A 23,069-nucleotide genomic window follows, 5' to 3' on the forward strand; every position below is an offset into this window, starting at 1 on the left:
CATAGGACAGGATGAATTATTGCATCTTTAGTACTTATACAGAGTGATATTAAATTATTTTGATGAGCTATATAATCAGAATAGCACTAGGCAAACATGTAACCTATGCACAATTTTTGGTTTAACATGCAGTTTTACAGACAAACAATGTTTTAGGGTCCAGTAAAGCCACAATGAAACGTGAACTGTGCTCTATAAATTGAAATACGAAAAGCAAAAAGTCCAAAGAACTGTATTAAAAGATAGCCCAATGTAATAAAAACATTTACAAACTCACTTTTTATCAATAAATGAGAGTAAAACACCTGCTTCATGCTCCGAGGCTTTCTTGCTTTCCTCTGAGGAGAGATTTCCCATCAATATGGCATGAATTTGGATGTCTGCGACAGTGGCCTCCATCTTTTTCCTGTGACCCTGCCCTGGCAGTTTTGGAAGCAGAGTTCAAAGGCACTTCCCGCAGTTCACATAAACCACACTCAATTGGCTCAGAGAGGAAACTCAATTTGCAGCAGTCTGCACCATAGACCTTTTATAAGGGGACGTTTAATCATTAAGCAAGAGCACAGGCTAAGCTCAAAGCGTGGGGCAACGTCTGCAGGAGGCTCAACTACTCCTTTTGCCTAAACTCCCCTAATGAGAGAAAGAGAGAGAGAGAGAGGAGAAGTAGAGCTTCTGCATGCTTAAGTAGACTGTTTTACACTCGCCATGGCAAGTGGGCCACGTTTTAACCCCTCAACCATGAAAACGTGCTTAGGCACTGTAATCCTATCATGTTTTGCATATAGCCATCTTCAGGCGTGGCTGCGGTGGAAAAACAGCCAAACGATGCTGAATCAAATTAAACACAGTGTTCATCGAGTACTTAAAAACAGTAGAGCACAGCAAGAGAGGAATGCATGCCTCCTCTATACATTTAGGAAATCTACTTTAAGCCTGTCAGAGATGGTTTATTTCAAATGGATTTACTGGAAAAAGGAGGAATCAATGGCACAAAAAAATCTTACACAAAGCCTGCTACATTTTCAGAAACCCGGGTGCTAAAAATCCATGGACCACAGCAAAGGACTGCATGCCTACTCATTTTAAATGGCATGTATTTTTACATGTAGCTGTATATATATATATATATATAGAGAGAGAGAGAGAGAGAGAGAGAGAAGAGAGATGTAGATAAAACCCCATTTACATATACATAAATGTATTTTATTATTAAAATGTGGAAATGTAACAATGTATTGAAGCAAAAGAAAGCCATTATGGTCAATAGGCTTTAAACTGTTAATATTTCCAAAGGTTCGTTGACCGCCCTTTAACATCAGTGATGAACTTCGACCCCCGGTGCCTCACCTCTTCCTGACTGCTCTATTGCTTTTCTTCCCTCACTCTTTCATCCTGTTTTCCCTCATGCTTTCCCACCTTCTCCCTCCATACATATTGCAGATTAATGACAGCTAATAATGTCTGATGTTCTTGGACATTGGCCGATAATGAGATGAATTCCCGACGGGTTGCCAGGTGTCACCACTAACAAATTCTCCTCCGCAGTGCACAATTAGCCTGGGAAAGAGAAAGGAGCTGTTCACTGCATCAGCACGGGGCCTGACAAATCTAAGGAAACAGAAGAAAAATAATCCTGCGGACAGAGCGAATGTGGCAGGAGAGGACGAAGGGAAAGAGGGGGATATGGATAGGTTACCTTTATGGTAATATTATTCCATAACGGGCTGCTGGCAGGATTTCATTATGTCTCCGCCAACATTGAAATATTTTCCGGAAAATGTCAGCATATGCAAATGAGATAGAGTTCTCATTCGCTTGTCATGTTTTGCTGAAAGTTGTCCCAATCTCTCTCCTTCTTTCCATCCCCCTCTGTTTCTGCTCTGACTGCGATTATTCACTTTGAGAAATAAAAGACCTATTATATTCAATCATTCCTAAGGCAATTAATCAATAAATCAATAAATCCAGCTTAATTTAACATAACTCTGTCCACAGCAGAGATGACCGAAGCTGCATGACAATCACACACACACACACACACACACACACACACACACACACACACACTAAAAGCCACTGTTTGAGAGGAATTCAGTGATTTGGTGTGTATGCTGTTTGTGGCTCTTTTAGTGTTGTGAGTGGAGACTCTGTGTCTCTCTCTGTCTCAGAACACAGGGGCTTTAAAGAGCGTACCAGTCAGCCAGACGCTGCCAACATGGCAGTTCAGACAACTGTGAACGTCTGCCTATCATCATGCTGCCACTAACTGCCCACTCATCTCTTTGCCATTCTTCTCTCTTGCTCAGCTCGCGCCAATCCAGCACAGACAAAAGCCTTCACTTCACATTCAAATATTCAGCCTGCATCTGCTTCTAATGCTAAAGAATGCTCTCTGTTTTGGGCCTGGCTGCTTTGCTGCACCATCTCTGTTCTTTGAAGGTTTGAAAAATTCACAGCTGAATACGGTGGGGGTTGAAACTGGCAGCAACACCGGAGTCAACACAAGGGAACCTAGGTGAATGCTGAAAAGAGAAGCAGCCATGATGCCCCAGAATTGAGGCTTTCTCCTTCTCTTCCCCCGCCTCTCTCTCTCTCTCCCATCTATCTTAAATTTATACTATTGTTCTTGGTGTTGGTGTCTATATTCTTTGCATTATGCAACACGTGTATTGGAGTGAGCATGGTGAATTAGGAGAGCATCTCAGTAATATGAGAAGTGTGAGCTAGCTATATATATATATATATATATATATATATATATATATATATATATATATATATATATATATATATATAAAGGCCAAAACGAAAGGATTACAAATACAGCTAATTTGAAAACAAGTACTTTTTTGTCTTTGCTATCTCTTCAGGGAATTACAATCTTTAGAAAATATGCGTATAACATTCACTTTCACTAAAGTACAGACTGGATGCACTCATGTGAAAAACATTCCTGAATCCTCCTTAAAAAACAATCAGCGATAATAATTTACTTCATTCTCATAAGCATCAAACTCCAAGTCATTTATTATAGGGTAAATGTGTGCAATAATAGACAAAATCAAGTTAAGTGAGCTGGGATGTGTGATTACAATACATTTGCATGAAGATTTGGCGCCTTGCTGAAAAAAAAACTCCATCTAGAATATTGCAGTGATACAGAAAACGAAAAAAAAAGCCAACCTCGAATTCAATTACCATGAGGCTAGGAATAATCATAATGTTATTGGAAACTCAATTATGGAGGCAACCCATGTCTGAAAATTAGCTGAACTTAGCTAAGGCGAGTTAGCCTTGAATTCATCAGCAATGGATTATCACAATACTGCATGTTCACTTTGATAGTGGCCAAAGACAAACCCACATCAGCAGTGAGAATACTTGCTCCCAGAATGTGTATTATTCATGAACAGCTTTCTGATCTATTATAAATACAAAACTGACGTTGCTCCCACTGCCCAAGGCAAAAAGCCACAGACACAGAATTAATTTTATTATATACACATGCATGATAAGTCTAGTATCCAGTCAAAAGGCAAGGTATTTGTTGACTCTCTGCATGCATTCACTGTGATTATGATAGCTATGTGATTGATTTGATAAAAATAATAATACTTCTTTGTCTTCTTGATATAATAATAATAATAATAATAATAATAATAATAATAATAATAATAATATATTTTTAGCTTCCAATTTCCAAATCACAAAACTGTTAATTAGGTTACAGCTAACAACAATAGCTATTTGTCAGTTGTTGTTTTTTTTTATTTTTTGAATAAAGCATAGAGGTGATAGCTGAGGTCAGCCCCAAGCTCTGAAATAACCTGTTGGAATCCAGTCTATTACAACAAATTTCAAAACTTCAAACTTTAAATCAATGGTCAAAACTTGTTTTTTTTCACAGCCCTTTTATTTTCATGGACCTTTTCTGTGTGTTTTATTTCTGTCTGCTATTTTGTGTGAGGTTTGTACAATGTTGTTTCCTTACTTGTCACAAATATTCTTGTACAGCACTTTGGTCAACCTGTGTTTTTAAAGAGTGCTTTATAAATAAAAGTGATCGATACATTCATTCATTTATTCACTGACTGATTCATTGATTTGTTTGTTACATAACCAGATATGTACAGGAAAACGTTCACTAGACACACTATCACAATCAGCTATATACCTGAGATGCACTAACAGTGCTGCTGCAAGATAGATAGATAGATAGATAGATAGATAGATAGATAGATAGATAGATAGATAGATAGATAGATAGATAGATAGATAGAGCTGCTGGAAAGGCTGCCACTCGCTGTGGTGCCAGAAGTGGCATAATCAAAATGCAAGTCAAAATGGGAATCTTTAAGTTAAGCATATCTTTATAAAGCCCATCTGAATATTTATTTTAATAATGTTGGCAAAAGATGATTTTAAAAAATGACAAATAATGCACAACAAATGTGCAAGTTTTATATTATTTTAAAATAAATGAACTGGTTCACTAAGTTGCTGTTTAATAAAGTTTCATGAGCAAGGTTTCTATGTTAAATATATATACTGCAAATCAGAATTTTGCACCACTGTTAATTTTTTCTCCTAAAAATCCTGAGAAAAAAATACATCTACCTGTTCCCATGCCATAGTCTGGTTTAAATACGTCTTACTTTGGGGGAGAATTTGGCTGAAACATGGCAACTCTTACCATAAGCTTCCATGATCCCTTCTTTAAAGCCTAACATGGCAGTAAAAATTTGTAAATTATTTGTTAACATAAGTCAATTTGCATCACAATAATATTTTTTTTATTCAGTTAGACCTGACTCAGCTAGCAATGCATTTCTTCTTTGAAATTTGTCTTTCTTTCTTTGCCTGAGAAACACTGAAAATCTCTGTAATGACTATGATTAGTATTACAGAGTGAGATGTAGCCCAGCTGATGCTATGCTAGGAAGATCCTAACTGTACCACATGCATGCACAAATACACTCCTAAACATATTCTGAGCATGTGTGACTGTGTTCTGCAAACAGCTAACTTTACAAGTAGCTTATTCCTTGTGTCTGACTAGCTTTGCCTTGATTTTTTCCGCCCTCAGTGCAACTGACGACACTGAGCAGCCGGGAGAAGCTTCAATCCAGCATTATCAGGGCAGCGCACATTGCCTCTCATAAGGCTTTAATTTATTTGTGCCTGTTTCAGCCCCAGATTAAAGTTTAATTGGCACAGACTGGCAGCTCCCAAGTTTTGACTAATTCTCCTTATCAAGAGTCCTTACTGAGTCGCTGAGGGCAATGTGGGGCCTGTGTGTGGTACTGTTGCCCACACACACACACACACACACAGAGTGCAAGTCAATGCTGTAATCCCCATATTTTTGGCCAGTGTGTTGAATACCTGAGACAGAAGTGTGTTTGTGCATGAGTCTGTGTTTTCCTTTTTCTCCTCTGGCAAGCGCCTCACAATCCAAGTAGTGTAATTAGATATGCAGCAAATTATTTACAGGAGGATTTAATTGATTTATACATAAGGCGGTCTCCTATGCCTCAGTAACACATGGTTTCATACAGTAGCTTCAAATAATGGTATTTCAGCCATAATACAGACTGCACATGGAACAGTGTATTATAAATGTCTTTTGTGACAAGGACAAGCTTCACAGTGAACTTGTGCATTATGAAAAATAATGAGATCTGCAACTTGGTCTTTATGATCTACCTCACTGCTTTGCTTTCCTGATGCATGTGTTTCTCATCTTGTGCCTGCCATAAGTCATTCAGAAGTGCATTAATGCAGAAATCATGGTGTTTGCTGATTCAAAATGGGGTGTAACAATAAATAATGAAGATAATAACATATATCCAGCTTCTGCTTCAACAAATCAGGACCGAAATATATATATCCAGATGCGTCATATATAACAACACAGGTATCTTTATTGAATTTTGTATATTATGTCTGTGTGTGTGTGTGTGTGTGTGTGTGTGCAAGAGCACTGGGCAGAACTGGGATGTGTTAAAGTTGACTGAGACCCTGGGGAACTCAAAAAAATAACAAAAACACTATGACTTCATCAATCCTGCTCTGCTTTTTTCGGCCATCATGATTACTTTTTCATTTACACAAATCAGTGAAACAAAACTATAGAAATTTATTCATACTTAAATTTCTACATATTGTGTACTGTCTGTAAACTACACTAATGTTATGAGCATGTAGCTGCAGAGCAAAACAGTACAGAATCATGAGGAACCAGAATAAATCACAATTGTTATTTGTACAAACAATAGGTTTTGTTAATACAGTTGTATATATTTAGCTGTTGTATATATGGCTGTAGTTATGGCTTTCAGTGTCTTGTCAAAAGAGAAGCCTGCTGCTGCACAGGTCACACTTTCACACTTACACAATGTATGTGTTTTTGCATGGGTGGTCACTTGCATGAGTGAGTAAAACTTCCTCACATACCTGAACGTCAGGGTTACAAAATGATTGCTGCCATGTTTATAGCGTGCAGAATCACAACACTGTGGATTATATTGTGACATTACTTGCATGTGCGTTTTGTTATAACAAGAAAGATTAAAAAAAAATTTTGCTTGAATTCTGCAATAACTCACAAGTTTGGTATGTGTGACTACTAGTGTAGTCACAGTTTATGTCTGCATAAACACCTAGAAAACCTGCCAACACACACACACACACACACACAGATTCGACTCTTACAGCACCTGTGGGAGCTGAGTCTGTGTGTGTTTGTGAACCGCTACATGCAGAGCAAACGGATCACACACATCTAAGCTTACATCCACTTCATTTCACACCAGTGCTGCTCCTGTGTGCGTGTGTGTTAATTCTCTCAGGAACTGAGGTCATTTCCAACCCACTTTGATCAGTGGCTCTGCTTGCTCAGAATAACAGCAGGGGAACTCACGGTCCTTGGCATTCTAGGTATTCTGGCTATTCCTCGACATTTATCCAGCAAATGTTTATAAGCACTGAAGTGTTAACATCCAGGATTTTGAATGTAAGGCCTAAAGTGTGAAGCTGCTGTCAATTTGGTTATGCTCTCTTACCGTTAATGAAGCACACACTCTCTGGAAGCTTACAGGAGGCTCTGCTAATCCTCTCTGACACGTGTGCGAGGCAGTGCAAAACCTTCAGCCTGCATCAGAATCAGTCACAACAGCCGAATAATGCAGACTGCCAGTGCCACCATGACTACCATCACAACTCCCAGCTAAAACACACTTCATGCCTGGCAAGAACAAGCTTATCTGGGCTGCAGCCATCCACAAACCCCTCTGGAGCTCCAGGTGAGAAACGGGGCATTAAGATCCAGACCACCTCTGTCATTACTGAGGGAGGAGAGCAGGTGACCTGCACCTGCCTCAGCTCAATGGCCCTTCCTCCTCTCTCTCTCTCTTTCTCTCACACACACACACACACACACAAAACTGTCTGTAACTGTGTTTTTTTCCCCACACAGAGGGACTTTCTGCCAGGTGACTATACCACTGACTTTGCATGCTTCACATACACTTTCTCCTCTCAGTAGCTTGGCTGCCTGGGGACTTCCTCCCTTGTTGTAATACACCTCACACAAACACACACGCATACACACTTCTACAGCCAAGGCCTGAGCAACAGATGGCACATTAGTCCGCTGACGGGCCCGAAATGCAGCCAACTCTCTGAGTGTGCCAGCTATGGTTACGAATTGCACTGCGCGCACACACACACACACACACACACAGACGTCCCAGTACATGTCCACTTTCATGACAAATACTGGCAGGAAACGGAGCTGGATGCTTTGCAAGACGTAATATCTTTTTAGAATGACGTTTGGGAATTCAGTGTGCCAGTTATGATATAGCTTAGGTCTTTCAATTTTTTTGTTATACATGATGCATGATTTTTGGCAGAAGACTCATTCAAGATACACTGCTTGGCCAGGTGCTATATTCAGAGAAACAACACAAACAACACAATATACAATAAAATACTATAAATGTAATATAAAGACTGTTCCATTCACACCTAGCCCATTCATGTTTGTGATGAGGTGCATCTAGTTTCTGTATATGTTTTTAGTTTAAACTCGATTATTAAATTGTTTATTTTGCATACATCATCTTCATATCCTGGGACTCATCCTCAAGCTTGACACTGCAATGCGGAGGCTAAACACACACACACAAACACACACAAACACACACACAAATGATTGGGGGTAATGCTAATATTGAGAAGCATAAGAAAGTCACCACTAATGACAAATGTTTTGATTATCATTGCTACTACTAGAAACCTGATGAGCTTGAACTGGTGTCTGTGTATCCCTTTAGCTTTACAGTAGTTTAAATCTGACTGGAGCACTTTATCCACGCCACAGTTTAACCTCAGCCACATCTCACTCGTATCAGTGAGGAGCTGCTGTATCTGCAGGATGACAAGTCACTTTGCATCTTTACTGCCTTACAGTCAGAGTGGATGTGGAGACGACACCAGCATGTGTGTAGACAAATTCATGTACGAACACAATACAGCTGATCTGATCTTCACATGTTCATGACATGACCTATTATATTGTGTACACAACTGCACAAACACACACACACATACACACACACACAAACACATCTGGCCTCCTTGCATGGACAGGCTATGACCAAGCAGCCTGGTGTGTGTCAGTGGTTATTATGTTACCTTAAGCATGTGTAGGAGATACAGGCCATGCTGCCTAGACAAAAGAGTGTTAGTGTTAAAAAGAAAGGAAGAAAATGAGATCAGAGGGATGACCTGTGAAGAAGCAGACTCTTTTAAATTTCTTTTAAAAGTAAAGATATTCGAACCCAGCTATCTAGTTAAAGAAACAAAAAAATATCTGCAAAGGCCTCGTGTCATGCAAGGCTTAAATGATGGCATTACAGCAGAATCGTTCTTTCGCTGAAAGAGAAGCACTGAGGCTCTTAAGAGGTCAGCAAATGCATTAAAGAAGCCCCCTCCTCTCTCCTTCTCGCTCTATCTCTCGAAAGCTCTGTGATATGAAAGCGAAGGTCATGTTGAGGGTACGAAGACAAATGGCCTCCCTTGTTCAGCACCATCTCTCTCATTCTCTGCATCGCTCTTTAGGAGCAGCAACACAAAGTGAAGCTGACATTGTGCACATGTATGCACAAAGAAATGAGGCTGGCTCAACAAGAGCTCTACGGTCCCGTTCACTTCTCCATTTACACACAAGCTTTACTTCTTTTGCACAATGTGATGACGCCTGGCCCATTTTCTCCAGTGCCTTCTGAATCTTTTAAACAGAAAAACTCTGAAAACTGTCTTTTGAATCTGTGTCCAGCATGGCTATTGTGCTCTAATATGCTTCAGCTTAATCATGAGTAAGTGCCGGATGTCCCTGTTTCGCCTCCATTCCTTCTCCTCTCGCTTCTCTCTATACGGGATTTCTCTACTTAGAACTGCATTGTTTTAATGCAAATGATAACCATAAAACCCAATACCCCATTCTGTTAAATTAATAGAATTACGGAAAAAATGTAATGATAGCAATTAAGTCTTGAAAATGCAAATTTTATAGTCAAGGACAATTACCTCATTTATAGGGTGAGCTGGAGAAATGCCAGAGGAGGGGGATTAGGATGCCAGTTGCTCACGGTTACATGATGACGGATATGTGCCGTGCAAGAGGATGTGCAGACACGATTACAGATGCTAGAGACTGCACACTACGGTCAATATAGATTACAAAAACTAAACAATATACATATAAAATTTAAACGTACTACAGGACTATAGGCTACAAACAGCATTCACTACACTACTAAAAGAAACAAAAAACTGCTATTATAGATGGAATTGTATTAATCTGCCATTTAAAATCCCTCTAAAATTATTGTCCACTTATGGTCAGTAGTGTTTGTTGTTTGCCGTACATGTGGCTGCACTCTCAAGTAGCCAGCAAACTTATCTGAATCAATAAATGATTTGTGCACTTAAATAGTAGTAAAAAATATAAAGATTTTGGTCATACAGCTAATTAATTTACTGAAAAAACACTCACTGTTTTGCTTTTGAACCCTAAGCATTGTGGAAAATATGTAACTCTAAGAGTGTTTACAGTAAATTCATGGAGAATGCAGTGCAGCAGGATGTTTAGCTGCAAGGACATGAGCCATGTCTACCTTTTTAATTCTATGAAGCAAAACCGTTTGTTCTCTGTGGTAGCTGATGGAACTAATTATTTAGATCTGACTTAAATCTATCCTTTTTAATCTCCTATTTACAGAAGGAAATTTCCAAATCATTTAGCTAAGCTAGCCAGCATCACTGACTCTCCAATTACCTGAATTATTGCTAGCCAGCTAGTTTCTGCTAATAGACCACTGTGCGTATGCTGTACTTATCGGTGTAGTGTGTTGCAGCTTGTTGTTTGAAAAACTCCTAGCTTTATTTTCAGCCTGTGTTACAAATAACAAATAACATCTGTAAAATTTCAACACTCAAGCAAAATAACTGTACACGCTAGCACAAGTCCTGTTATTTTGAGTAACTAAGCTTAAATCAATGTGGAGGAAATTCAGTTGTTGTTGTTGTAAACTTTACAGAAAAAAAAACAAAACAAAACTTACAATTTTCATAGCAGTAAGAGTAACTTATTGCTTCTTGAGAGAGATAGCATAATGCTTATAGTAATGTTACAGTCGTGTGCATTACTGTTTCATTACACAGGCTGTTACAGTAATGTCAACTTTGTCAACTTTGTATTCAGTTTGTCGTACATATGTCCTAATCTAAATTTTATTTTATTGCATTACATCATGCTATACTACTATTTCTGTAGGATATATTGTACAATTAATTATTTTTAAAGCCCCTTTAACATAAATGAGGGAGTGACATTTGAACACTGGGATGTCAGTGGGTGCACACAGGCTGAAATACTCCCAGTAGTTAATTATTGGAACAAGGGGGAAAGAGTAATGAAATGAATCTTTGATGACTCTGTCAGGGTTTTACATTTCCCTTCACGTCCCTGCTTAGTTAGAGCCACTAAAATACCGAGCATGTTTCACTGTGCAGCCAAGAGAGTCTGGGGAAAAAATAGATTTTGGTTTTGGCATGTTCATTTACGCTTGGTTCAGACCCAGTCATGATCCAGGTTGGGGATAGGTTTAAAGATGGGGTCAGGTTCAAGGTTGCAGAAATCTATTTAAAGTTATCGTTAAGGATAGTGTTACTGCAGTTACAACTTGCATATCCTCAGGAATGGTTTCAGACAGTTTTTACAACAGCAATTTTTTTTTTGAACTGATCTTAGACATGTGGAAAATAGTCCTTTGTGTTGCCATGCTAGTTGTGGTGCCCTCTGCCTCATGAGCCAGTGGAATAGTGGAAGTGTTTTCTCCAGTTAATGGCTAAGAATTGGATCTATAGGCCTTGTCCCAGAACAACAGCACAGTCCAGACTGCCACTGGATGATATAGAAACACTATTATAGTGGAGTTGTAAACCTCCACACGCTTAACACACTATCATAATAGAATATTGATCATATCACAGCTCTGACCCTGCTGCCATGCACTTCAGAGCATAAAAGGTCATTTGGTGTGAGAAAGGAATAAGGGGTAAGTGAGGGGAAGGGGAAATACTGTAGCTGGATCTCTTTATATACTTGTGATTTACAAGCAATGCCAGGAGAGTGCCGGTATGCTGTTTGTCGGTGTGTCACAGCTCGAATATACCTAATTAATTTTAGTCACTGCACTGTGCTACGCAACATATGCTTGCTTCTGTCCTGTTTTTTAGTAATTAATTTAGCTTTTCAAACACACAATGATGTAGTTTGCACAAATCCACATCTGCCTCATATAGCATAAGAAACAGAGGGGCAATTTAGAGTATTAAGCGCTGATCAGAGCATTTGGGAAATGTGCTACAGGAGAAAAAAAAAAAACAATGACAAATAACCACACACCATGCATACCAGAGCTACAAATTACACCACAAGCAAGAGACGGTTATGCTTGATTGAAGCAATTTAATGTTTTCTCAGAAAAAAAGAGGAAAAACAGGTCCTGGGAGGACAGTTAAGAAAATGACTTTTTAATTGTTCAAATGGTTCGACTCTCTTGGCGATGGCGTAAATACTTTCGCACCCAGTAAGTGGAGACGTCTTTAAGACAGCCAACTCCGACAGTCTCCGAAAATAAAAAGAGAAATATACCCAGCACCCACTCCAGCATGAGAAGTATGTGTCAGGAACAACCTTGACACACACTATACATTAGAAAAGTGAGTAATCCCTAATGTGACATTATCGGGCCGCATAACTTAATGATGAATTCGGTTTTCCTGGGCCTTTGGAAAATATATTCATGAAATTTCAATGTCCAAATGAAAACAAGTCATCTTTTAAGCAGGGTCCCCAACAATGACATTTCATTTCTCATGTCTTGTTAAAGCAATGTGTTATTTTTGCAAATAAATAGCCATTTGTCTTATTTGAGGCCTTGTCGTCTGGGTCAGCTAATTGAACAGCAGTTATCACGCTGCCTTTTTTTGTTACACAGCAAAAGAAACTGCCATTTTAGCATGAAAATAATCAATTTGACGAGTATTGTGTATACTGGCTACTCAAAGTAATGCAGTATTGATTGCTGCCCTGATGTACTGCTAGTTGCTGAGAGAGGGAGAGAAAGGGAGAGAGATTATTGGCTTTTGATGGATTCCTTTGTGTTTGCGTTTTCACCATTAGTTTCACTGTTGTGGTTTGTACAGTGCTGTTACTGTAAGCCTCATTTCTCTCTCTTTTTTTTTCTATCTTTCACATCAAGAACACCAAAGAGCTCATTTCACAGCCAATCACGTTGGACTGACTAATAGTTCTGGGATAAACCACACTGAACTCATGTAGCATAAAACTAGAGGGCAGTTTAGAGAATTCATCACTGATCAAAGATCAAGACATAAATAAAGCTTAATTCAACACTACATCCTCAGCAGATCACACAACATGGCACCCCATTAAAACTCTCCATTAATAACTCATGTAAATGTGAGGCCTGGCTGTGGTTGTATGTATGACAATAACAGCAGCCTGACTCACACTTGGATCACCTCACTCCTATTGATTAGAGACAGCAGGAAAGATAGATACACCCTGAACCAATATGGACATGCTTCACTGGCTGAGAGAACACACACACACGCACACAAAAAGGCCAGCGGCTCTGTTGTTGTGCTGGGAGTGTGTATGTGTAAGCGCAAAAATAAAAGAAATAATTTATGTAAGAAAACCTGGTGAAGGAATAAAAGATGTAAGGAGTGTGGTGTCACCTAAAAATGCGTATGCATGTGGGTGTGTGTGCACGTCTGTGTGTTTGAGATCTAAAAAGCACTAAATATGCCTATGTGTGCATTTTCTTGGAGTCTGAGCTGACTGGTGTCTGCAGGCGTAAATAAACGAGGGTGCGTGTGTGTGTGTGTGCTGCAGGGCTGCTTTCCCTCTGTGGTGTCCACATGAAAACACCTCTCGCACATAAGGGCTTTACACATGGAAAAATCAATAGGCCAGTGATAGAACTATACTGCAGTGGTTCCCCAGGTGAAAGATTGATCTGTGCTCCAGTGAGGCCTCTCTCCAAACCCCAAATAATGGTTAGAGGCCAGCGACCTCCAAGTCTCAGCAGAAAACACACACACCATTCCTCCAATAATTATAGAACTACATGAGTGAACAATGCTTTAAATAGGCTGTGCAGTGAACATGGTGAAGCGTTTTTAGACATGGCAGGATTAAAGCAGACCAGGCCCTGGCACACAGTGAATAAATCACATTACTGAAACACAGTTTACAAACGTTTTTATTTACGGGCTCATAGTAGACAGGCCTCTTTTTCCTGTTATATTTTGTTTAAAATATATGTGTGAATTTAAGGATAGCAGCCATTTTTCTTTCACATAATAATAATAATAATAATAATAATAATAATAATAATAACAAAAAACCCACTCACTAAGAAACATCTAACTATGATTAACAATTGAAGTGTCTATTTTGTTAGCCCTCTTAATATAAGCCTAATTCTACATAAAACTGCACACATTCAGCTATCAATTTAACACCAATGGCACTTTCTGTGAATTATTTTTTTTTAGTTTGCCTTTTAGAATATATAAATGTTAAATATTTAGTTAAATTAAATTTGATTGAGTGATTTTTACACTAATCATTGTCACAGGACAGCTTTACAGAAAAATAGAAATATTTGAATTAAAAAAAAATTGCCCTGAGACAGCATAAAGAAGAAACAGTGAGAGGAACCAAACAATCATTAGAGTAGAGAGATAACATTACAAAGCGCTCATATTCAAAAGCATTTGAATGAATCTAATGGAGTGATAGTTTGGGCCATGTGATATATATATCCCCATTATTAAAAGTGCAAAAGTGCTATAGAAAATAAAGTGCTATATAGAAATCATGATGCTTGCCTTGTAGTGTGAGTATTGACAAGCATCAGTAGTTTTCTAATGCCACAGCAACTAAAACAGGCAGCTGAATGCATTTTAAGATTTATTTTTGTGCCATTTGTTTAATTTCCCTTACAATTCCTTATTATTATTATTATTATTATTATTATTATTATTATTATTATTTTAATGTTAGATAGATAAAACCTATAAATGCATTGTTTCTCTTAATATGGCTCCACTGTTTCACTAGTAAAACTACACACATATTGTGCTTTTATGTTTTCATGTGTCATAGTTTTTGCCATATCTCCCCCCTCTACGCTGCAGTACTCTGATTGTATGAAGAAACTAAATGAGAATAAACACAGCACAGTGAAAACTAATGAGGAAACTGGTGGTTGTATTGAGTTTATTTCAGCTAATCCCAACACAGAAACATTTGAAAAGCTAAGGAAGAGACAGTGTTCAGCTAACGGTGATTTGACCTCCAGGCACCTCGCTCATCAGTAAAAACAAGCCCACTTTGAGTGATTACTTTCCTACAGGAACCAACAGCTGTATGTGCAAATTCTGTATATAAATCAATTACCAGGCCCTATGTAGTTTAACTGCACCCATTAATTAAGCAATGTCAGAAGCAATGAAGCGTGAAGTTCATTACATTTTTAGCATTCAAACACAGGATTATTTGAAGAGAAGATAGCTTTACCTAATGATTAGAGTTAGTCAAGTGATTGCCAGGAAATGAAGTTAGAAGAATCAAGAGCTGAGTATTTTAAAGGGACACAAAAGGCTAGACAACCTCCATGCACAAAGAACACACACAGTGCTAGACAATCTCCAAACACAAAGAACTTACAGATTCATGTTCTACTAACTGAAAATGTCTGTGAAAGCCTCACAAAGATTTATATAATATAATATAATATAATATAATATAATATAATATAATATAATATAATATAATATAATATAATATAATATAATATAATATAATATAATATAATATAATATAATAATTCATAAGGTATATTTTAAATACGTGTAAAAAAAAAAATAAAAACTTACCATTTTCCATTTGCTCTTTCTGAGAATTGTCGTACCTGAGATTCACTGAGTGTCATTAGAACTATAATCCAGGTGTGTGTACATACAATCATGTGTTGTGGTCAGATGGGTCAAACAAAGGGGTGAGGCATAACAAACACCTGACATTGAGTGTAACATATGGAGATGTGGGCTGTCTTGCAGCTGGTGATTCAGACCCTTTGTGAAGACTGATAGTATCATGAATTACCATAACATTTCAGTCCAAAACTTGTTTGCCTCTGCCAAAGTTTCCAAATCAATGTAGACAAGGTTTAAGAAACATGAAATCTGTGTTTTGCAATCACTATCTCAGTCTCATCTCATCTAATGATAAAAGAGCTAAATTCTGTTGTAACTGTAATGTGGAAACCAGTGTTTAACAAAAACAGACATTTGTTGCTAAAAATAAAAGCAAGACATAAGGAGAAGTCAATTCAAATAATCTAATATAGAACCTGAAATATAACTTACAAAACCTGCACAAATTAATATGTCCAGAGTCCATGTGTTTCTGAAAGTCCATTTCCACTAAAGGAAGACAGGATTATTCCATTTACAAGATTTTAAATAATAAAAAGTTTTCAATAATGAAAGGATTAAGCCTCAGTGTCTCATAAAGACTCTTAAAAAGCTATTCCTGCTATGATGTAGGTTTCATATTTCATATAGATATAAGTGTGTGTTTTTAATTTTGACAGGATGTGTAATTACACATGTATTATCAGACTCCATTTCAGTTTGATGCTTCCAGAAGTCCTTTAAAGATCTGGACTCACCACCGCTTTATAAATATTAGTCTCTGGAGCTGTACTTGAGGGAGGAACATCATTCTCCCAAAAAAAAAAAAAAAATTCTCTCAGTTGATGTTTTGATTATGATGCACTGTAGGACAAAATCCTTCACTGGTGATGAGTTGGGCTGAGATGTGAACGCCATAGCATATGATTTACAATATTTTATACTCCAAGCCATTTACTGAGCTGTGGATGGGGTGGAGTCATATTGGAAGAGACCACTCCTGTTGGGAGGGAGATGTTTCCTCATATGATTTGACTGTAGATAGTACACAAGATTCCAGAGAAAGACAGAGAAAAGAGCTTCTGAATTTGTAAGAGGTAACTATGTGTTCCCAATCATTCTCACAACCTTCAGTTCACCTTTTCATATAAGCTACACACACACACACACACACATAAAATAAGCAGGGAAGCCACAAACAGAGAACTACATGCAGAAGGAATTTAGAGATCCATTTTTCTTTCACTCTTTTGCCCTCTAACTAGCCGCATTTCTGGGGTTGGATGATGTGCATGCAAGTATGTACTTTTTAAAAATCACAGTTTGTACATTATGGCTCAGAAGAAAGGCTTTTCTTTTAACTGAAATCAGCAGCTGTGGAACATGAGTACCCAGGGGTCCTGCTTGAAGAAATCAATTTGAAATTTAAATCGCTGTGAAATGGTGTTTGTCATTAGCAATCAAATATTTGAACCAGTGGAACACTCCAGTCCTAGAAGAGAAAGCAACTGCTCTCGAAGCAAAAGCTTGCACAAAGGTGCGGAAACGAGGCAGAGCTTTCGTTGCCAACAGCAAAGAAGCAGACAGACCTGGAGAAGAAGCAATAAAAGACTGAGAAGAAGAAAGTAACTTGTAACACTGTCAAAAAAGCAGTGACACTGACATGACATCGTAGTGTGTGTGGCTCTGAGGTGTTTTAAAATGTTATACAATGTTATTGTACATGTACAACATGTTTATTACCGTGTCTATGAAAAAATATCCACCACACAAATAATATCTAGTCAGTGTTGGTTCTATAACCATGAATAACAATAATAATATTTAATAATTGTTGGTCAAAAAAGTAAGATTCTTCTTACTATTTCTCTCTGAGTATGTGTGTATGTGTCCATTGTGTCTAAGGGTGAATGACAAAGGACAGAAAATCAATCATAACACAGGAGATTTTCTTTGGCCTCTCAAAATATGCAGATAGAAAGAAAAACAGCATTAACCATGAAGTATAACACGGATGTCTCAAAAACAATGTACAAGAAAAAAATAGATATAGCTCATAATGTTGAGGTTGAAAATCAGATACGGATGAAAATGATCTAACTTAGCCTTTGTGTCACAATTATTGGCACCCCTAGAAATTCTTATAGACACAGTGATGGTCATCTCTGACTTCCTTTATCAAATCAAGCCCCAAAATCTATACAGGTATGTATTATATATCAGTCTTACTGCAACAGCAGAGTGGAGATGAGAGTGCAGTGACCCAACCTTTTTAACTACTCTGATATGAATATGAATATCAGACATGAATATGAAGTAATTATTCAATGATTTGATAGAATGGAAGGAAAACAGGTGAAGTGTTAAGAATCTCGTCTAATCCTCTGTACATTAGCACAGAAGCTAAAAGCTGCAGTGGCCATAAGAATGTAATGACTGCAGAGGGGTCTACAGTTCCTTATCACTTCATACCTGTTCCACACACACACACTCACACACACATACACACACACACACACTCCAAACCAGCTGCAACTTTTAGCCATAATGACTTGCCATAAAGAGAATCATCATCAGAATCATCATCAAAATGACAGGTTATTAAGATCCAATATTAAGCGATGGGCTTTAATAATGATAGGTTATCTATAAAACCTTTACAACCTGGCTCAGTGCAAGAGCAGGTCTCCATCTCTCAGACACATGTTAATAAGCCCACAACCTTTAATTAAGCTGTATGTATAAGTAGGCTCCCATTAAGGCCTGATTTGTGGGCCAGTTCATTTCATCAAAGCCGCAGCCAGCAGACACATACTCAATACAAATCAAGGCAGCTGGAATATTATCCTGCCTAATGGGTTCCCGATATTGATATTTTATCACTGGCTGCTGATAAGTGACTTTTAGGATCCTAATTTCTCACAATGTGGAAGCAGCATTGAGGATGTAACAACCTGCCTTTATTTCATAATGGAATGCTTTTTTCTTTACAACGATTATAATGTCTACATCAGACAGTATATGCAGGTTCAGCTTTATGGTGTATATAGGATTTTCAGTTACAAAGAAACTCAATGAGAAATAAAGTAGAAAGGCGTAGAAGTGCATAAACTACACACACACACACACACACTCGTGTGTGTGTGTGTGTGTATACAGTATGTGTTTTTATCTGTGGTGTATCTCACTCCTGGTCAGAATGTGTGAATTTTATTATTTCTTCAGGATGGAAACTAGGCTCACCAATATGAATACATAAAGAATGAATTAAATTTAACTCTATCCTTAGCTGATGTATTTTTATATTATATATTTTTTGTTCTTCTATAACTCTAGTCTGCTATATGCTTTACTTTTATTAGCTCTCACAGACATAAAAAAAACTGCATAAGGTAAGGTAAGTTCTATGCAAATTATAATATTTTATATAAGGTTATGTTGGGGCTTGTCTTATATTTTTGGGCAGGAGCTTGTTTACGCACATCTAAATCTAATTCATAAACAGCACTCAAATCTGTGCGTGTTTTATGGTGTGAAACTATCTGTGTGCTTCTACACAACCTGATAAATAAGGCCAAATACATCATTGTAAGCCTTGAAATAAAGCTGCTAAAGATATTGTTGTGTGACCTGACTTTGTGTTTGAGAGTTTCACACTGTTCACATGTAGGACTTTTCTGATTTGGTTTTAACTCTGGTAAAGCAGCCTCACTTCAGCCTCAGTGATCCTCACAGGCACTCCCAGTGAGAGGTCCCACCCTGTTACAGCCTGAACACACACACACACACGTATGAAACACTTAAACACAGTTCTAAATCTCAGTTTAGTTTGAACAAAGCCAAACACTTACGCCATGCAGGATTCTTACTCTTCCTCTCTCTGAGTACATTTGTTGAATTCTTCATCCTCCTATCAATGTCTCTCTGCCCTGTCTTCTGATACTGGACATTCTGATGAGCAGCTGCACCATCCAAATCCCCGATGAGCTGAACATCATGGACAGGATCACAAAACCAGAAGATAAATTAGAAATGCATATATGAAGACATCATATTTCATACTTGAAGACATCGGTATCAATTTAACATGAGAAGAAAAGATTTCCTCTCCTGTCAATCAGAGACACTCTACATAATTGTGAACGTATATAAGGTCATGATATTGAGGTTGAAAATCAGATTAGGTTGAAAAAAAAATGATCTAACTTATCCTTTGTGTCACAATTATTGGCATGGCTAGAAATTCTTATAGACACACTGACTTTCTTTATCACTATGCTATAAATCAACCCCCAAAATCTATACAAGTATTTATTATATATCAGTCTTACTGCAACAGCTAAGTTACAGTCCAGCCTAGTGAGTGTTTGACATATGTTGTCTGAACATTGACAAAATATAGACATTGATTATAAGTAGGATGCCAATATTTTTGAGAGTTAGTTGGTATTAATATAAAGCGACACAACAAGTCTCTTATTCATTCATCAACATGGAGAAGATCAGAGAATACACCAATGAAAACAAGCAAATGCTTGTTGACCCTTATAAGTGAGGCAAAGGATATAAACATAGGTACATGCCTAGAAATGCCTATTTTCACTGTTGGAATATTTAGAGAGCCAAAAATACAATTGCCAGTGGCTCTAAAATGGTTAAATGACAACAAAAAAGTTTTTGTCATGGCCATACCAGTCCTCTGACTTATACCCATGGAAAGTCTGGAATAAGCTGAAGAGGAGAGTCCATAATTTGGAATTTGGAGAGATTTTGGAATGATCTCATCAAGCATTACAGAAGAACACTCAGTTGTTATGTTGGCATGAAGTACAACCTCCCTCCCACAAAGACATTTTTCAACTTTTTTTTACCCTTCTTTATTAACGCTGCCAATAATCTTGGGGGTGACAGTAGTATATCAGTAGTGAATAACAAATCTGTTCTAGAGAACAGCACATATTTGAGGAGTTTATCTTATTCTGTCTGTAAATATTTCTGTGATATACTAAAAGCATGTTTTGACCAGCACAAACCTGCAAGATAATTACACCATTCACAAACCCAAGGTCTCCCTACACAAGAGATATGCCTTCCAGCTTGCAGTGTAACACACACACACACACACACACACACACACACATATATATATATATATATATATATATATACCCACACACATATGCACTCAAACCAAAGACATAATTTTACAGAAAATACATTTTAAAAACGAATAAAATAAAAATATTTAACAAAAGGTGTGAGCTGAATAAATCACCCCTGTATTTTTTAAGTGATGCGTCAACCCCATAGCAAATGAAGCATAGTCTCCCCCTCGACAGCAGCAATCAAACACGTGCAGGAGTAATTATCAGAGCAGGCCAGGGAGGAGAGAGGATTGATGCAGCTTGTCAATTAAAGTAGCTGCAAGGTTCTTTCTTAAAGGTTAACTTTTTCATATTCTGAGAACTGATCTGAGTCAATGCGGGGGTAAGAAGTGTTTCACATGGCTGCATACAAGGTGAGTCATGAACATGAGGCACTGATAAAGAGCGATTAATGGGAGATTTGATAGTGTAATATGTCAGTGTGCACCATGCAATAAGCCTGTGTGGCCTCCTTAGACTTTTCAAGCAGAATTTAGTCAAATCAAGCTGTGTAGATTAAGATACCTGGTGAATAAAAATCTTGCTTCTTATCAATGAATTTTCAAATCTAGACTAATTCTTTAAACCCGAACAATAGCACCGATGTTCATCATTGCGTGCCAGTAATTCAGTTGCAGATCTGTGTACTGGTGGTAGGCAGTCACACAAAAAAACAGATAAACTCTTAAATGTTCCAAGAAAAAGTGTCCGTGCTTAGTGCATACTGGATGTTCAGTGTGGTTTTGTTTTTCATTTTCTCTTCTCACAAAGGCATTAATAATCTGTTTGGAGGTAATATTCAAGCTGTTGGAGCTTTAGTTGTGCATTTTTAATGGAAATTTTACAGAAGTGATGCCAGGCTTCGCATATGCTCCACTAGACATATGGGCAGGAGAGACGACACAACACAGTGGGCCACAGCAACGTTTTCTTAGGCCACAGACACTTAAACAGTAGCCTGAGAGGAAAGACATGCGCAGACGCACATAAAGCCTCTATCGTTCTACTGCAAAGCATAATGAATTCACACACGTTTATGTCCAGCGGCAACTTGTTTCTACAGATGAAGCTGCACTGAGCTCAATCAGGAGCTGAGTAGTTATGGTTGCACTCAGGTTGGAGCTGTTATAATGTGCAGTTTGGAGCCATTCAGAAGTTGGTAAACATCTGTTTAAATAATGGTTTGGTTTCATAAGCAATTTCTAACTTTGCGTTTAACATCACAGTGGTGTAATAAAGGTAGGCTGCGATTACTAAATGACTGTTTACATCAAATAAATGTTCAGGCCATATGGTGAGGAAATTTGTTTTCCACTGCACTGTGTTTAAAATCAGCCTTCCAAATATTATGATAACTGAAATGAGATTGATCCATCAGACACTAATGTCTCAGGATAAGAGGTTGAACAACTGCATCATTGCACCATTGCCAACTGCATCATTGTAACTTTCATAGTAAATAGTACTATTATCAGAGATACATAAAGTACCACCAAGACATAAAACCATCAAATCAAGTGTTTTTCTGAATGTTTGACCTTCTGTGGTAAATCTTCATGCTCATTTATGCATATCAGTTTGGATCAGTTTGGATCTAGTTTGCCAGAGTGAAGACTGACCAGTGGCATGCTTTATATTCTTCACACAGTTGCAGGTGAAGTTCTCACACCGACTGCTCCAAATGATCTAAAGTTTTCTCTGCTACATTACATCTACCTTAGAGAAGAAAAAAAATCAAAGATCTTCTGGACTGAAATTAGGAGGCACTAATTTAGCATGGGCAAGGTATTTTAGCAGAAACAGGACAGGGTGATGTCATGCACTTCAACCAATACAACACATCCTGTGTGAATCTCTGAGCAGTCCACAGGAAAGAACAACCAATTCAGATGTGTATGTGTTAAGTGAAGCCCTGTAGGACTTCCCTGGAACACTAAACCTGTTTTTTCTTTTAGGATCACTTCACACTCCTTTGTATTCTATGCATTTGTGGAGCATCGCTGAGACTGATAGATATGCCGCGTGTTGGCGTCATTCTCATCCGTCAAAAGCAGACTTGTGATCCGCCATTAGCCGAGTGCAGTCCCTGGGAGCAAGCTGTTGACACACACGCGGCATTAATCTGCTGCTTTTGACATGAAAGTTTTAAAATATTAATTTTGTTGGGCTGATCCAGGTTGTTCTTGGGGGGATGCGAGTTAATTCATATGCTTGCAGTTGTTACCAAGTGGAATCTGCGGAACATTTAATTAGACAGCAATCTGGCCAGCAGTCTGCTCAGTGCTGCTCGACTGGGTGCAGTAATGTGTAGCGTCGTGCAAAAACATACCAAGAATACAA

At 38.0% G+C, this 23,069-nt stretch overlaps 1 protein-coding gene across 1 annotated transcript in view; it reads right to left on the minus strand.

Moving 5' to 3' along the window:
* Nucleotides 1–16,209: 16,209 nt before the first annotated feature.
* The window catches only part of ofcc1 (orofacial cleft 1 candidate 1), a 72,509-nt gene continuing 65,649 nt past the window's right edge, over nucleotides 16,210–23,069 (minus strand). The window contains exons 20-21 of the mRNA XM_058375832.1: nucleotides 19,437–19,572; nucleotides 16,210–19,354 (exon numbers count right to left, since the gene is read on the minus strand). Of these exons, the coding sequence (XP_058231815.1) occupies nucleotides 19,305–19,354; nucleotides 19,437–19,572 (186 nt within the window). The 3' untranslated portion in view covers nucleotides 16,210–19,304. The remainder of the gene's footprint in view (nucleotides 19,355–19,436; nucleotides 19,573–23,069) is intronic.

Source organism: Hemibagrus wyckioides, linkage group LG23 (assembly GCF_019097595.1).
Source record: "Hemibagrus wyckioides isolate EC202008001 linkage group LG23, SWU_Hwy_1.0, whole genome shotgun sequence".
In the NCBI taxonomy this organism is placed as follows: Eukaryota; Metazoa; Chordata; class Actinopteri; order Siluriformes; family Bagridae; genus Hemibagrus; species Hemibagrus wyckioides.